Source organism: Peromyscus eremicus, chromosome 7 (genome assembly GCF_949786415.1).
Source record: "Peromyscus eremicus chromosome 7, PerEre_H2_v1, whole genome shotgun sequence".
In the NCBI taxonomy this organism is placed as follows: Eukaryota; Metazoa; Chordata; class Mammalia; order Rodentia; family Cricetidae; genus Peromyscus; species Peromyscus eremicus.
Window position 1 is genome coordinate 59,773,221 of NC_081422.1, and position 2,369 is coordinate 59,775,589.

General features: G+C 49.7%; 1 protein-coding gene across 1 annotated transcript; it reads left to right on the forward strand.

Moving 5' to 3' along the window:
• The first annotated feature begins 1,629 nt into the window (after positions 1-1,629).
• Positions 1,630-2,112, forward strand: LOC131914361 (U1 small nuclear ribonucleoprotein C-like). Its single transcript, XM_059266983.1, has one exon. The coding sequence runs from the start codon at positions 1,630-1,632 to the stop codon at positions 2,110-2,112; it is 483 nt and encodes a 160-aa protein (XP_059122966.1).
• Positions 2,113-2,369: the final 257 nt, after the last annotated feature.

Consider the following 2,369-nt stretch of genomic DNA (forward strand, 5'->3'; position numbering starts at 1 on the left):
GATGAGTGAGATCCACACGTTTTCTTTCTTTTTCTTTTATTTTCCCTCTGGTTTTTTGAGACAGGGTTTCTCTGTGTAGCTTTGTGCCTTTCCTGGAACTGGCTGGCCTCGAACTCACAGAGATCCACCTGGCTCTGCCTCCTGAGTGCTGAGATTAAAGGCGTGCGCCGCCGCTGCTGCTGCCGCCGCCGCCGCCGCCGCCGCCGCCGCCGCCACCACCGCCCAGCTAATCCACACGTTTTCTATCAGGAAGGGTGAAGATGGGGTTCCGTGGAAGACAGCTCTCTACAGACCCTACCCTGATTACAGTGTGGGATGGAGAATAAGAAAGGGCTATATGCAGGGGCATGTGGAAGAGATGCCAAGTAGAGAGAAAAGCAACACCAAGGCACAGCGGCCCCCTAAACTAAGAACAATGAGAGGACCCAACACCCAGACATGAGGCCCCCTACTCTTAGAACAATGAGAGGACCCAACACGGAAGCATGGGGCATGGGAGCAGGGGAAAGTGGTAGGGATGTGGCTGGAGAGCAGGGATGGGGCTGGCCAGACAGGGCTTCATGAGCCACAGGAAGGACTGAGGTATGAGGGGAAGACCTGGGAGACTCTAGCAAAAGTGTGTCACCTCCAAGAACACAGAAATAATGGAATACATATCGAACATCTGAGGAAGAAACAATGCCAATTTTACATTAAAAACTGATAAGGAAGGAATACTTCCCCACTTATTCCACAAAGCCTGCATCGCTCTGATAGCAGATACAAAGATATTCTAGAAAACGAAAACCACAGGTCAGCCAGTCCCAGTGGCCCAGGCACTTGAGAGGCTGAGGCAAGAGGGTTGCCGTAAATTCCAGGCCAGCTTGGGCCACATAGTGAATTCCAGTGTGAACACCAGTCCCCAAAAATGAAAGACAAATATCAATAAGAGAATTACAAAACATAACCAACAAAAAACTTCAATCTAGAATACAGGGGGTTTTGTTTTAAATTTTAAATAATTTAATTTATAATTATTATATATGTCAAGAGGATAACTCTGTGGGACGAATTCTCTCTCCACCCTTACGTGGGTTCTTGGGATTGACTCAGACCATCAGGCTTGTGCAGCCGGGGCTTTTTCCAGCTGAGCCATCTTGCCAGCCCTAGAATACAGGTTTTTAAAAGCAGCTGGGTGTGGCGGTGCATGGAGCAGAGAGGCAGAAGATTAGGAGTTCAACACTGACTATCCTTAACCACCCAGCAATTGTGAGGCAAGCCTGGGCTATAGCAGATCACAGTTCCTAAAGAGTGAGAGCTGACAGTGACCTCTTGCTTACACACTCATGCACACACACACACCTTGGTGTACACACGTACACACACACACACACACACACACACACAGCAGAAAGATGCTCCTTGTTTAGCAGGAGAGTGTAGATTAAACCTTAAGGAGTACTGCTGAACGCACACTAGAACAGCTGCAGTTAAAAAGAAGGGCCACGGAACCAGGTAGCCAGCAGCCTGCAGAGCAGCATCCCTAAGTTTTAATTAATTAATTAATTAATTTTTCAGAGCTGAGGGCCAAACCCAGGGCCTTGCGCTTGCTAGGCAAGCGCTCTACCACTGAGCTAAATCCCCAACCCCATGCCTAAGTTTTATTGTGACTACTTCGCTATGTATCTGACCCGTGTCTCTCCCTCTGTGAGAGAGACACACCGCAGTGGTCGGAAACACAAAGAGAACGTGAAAGACTACTACCAGAAATGGACGGAAGAGCAGGCCCAGAGCCTGACTGACAAAACAATGGTTGCATTTCACCAAGGAAAGATACCGCCAGCTCATTCATTCTCTGCTCCTCCTCCTGCAAGGGCCATGATCCCACCTCCTCCCAGTCTCCCGGGTCCTGCTTGCCCTGGCATGATGCCTGCACCCCACGTGGGAGACCCTCCCATGATGCTAATAATAAGCCCCTCTCCTCCTGGGATGATGCCTGTGGGACCTGCTCCTGGGGTGAGGACTCCCATGGGTGGCCACATGCCCACGATGCCTGGGCCTCCAATGATGAGACCTCCTGCTCGCTCTATGATGGTGCCCCCTCAGCCTGGCATGCCTCGGCCAGACAGGTAGAGCAGAAAGGCTATTTATCAGTTTTGTATTTCTTGTTCTGTTTCACCAGGAGGTCACCGTGCTGAGCCCAAGAGTCTTCTAGCTGTGTGACGAGGAAGACTTACCCCTTCCTAACAGAGACAATCGCTCTGGAGGGAAGAAGTGGGATAAATGAGGTGCAGCTTTCACTTATATCATGAAATGTGAAAATAAAATTGTCAGCTGTTTTAGTTTAAAAAGTGGGGCCACGTCAAGTGCTACCCAGATCCTGGAACAAG

Coding starts and splice junctions, on each gene's coding strand:
- LOC131914361 (XM_059266983.1), top strand. CDS start 1,630: ATGCCTAAGTTTTATTGTGACTACTTCGCTATGTATCTGACCCGTGTC.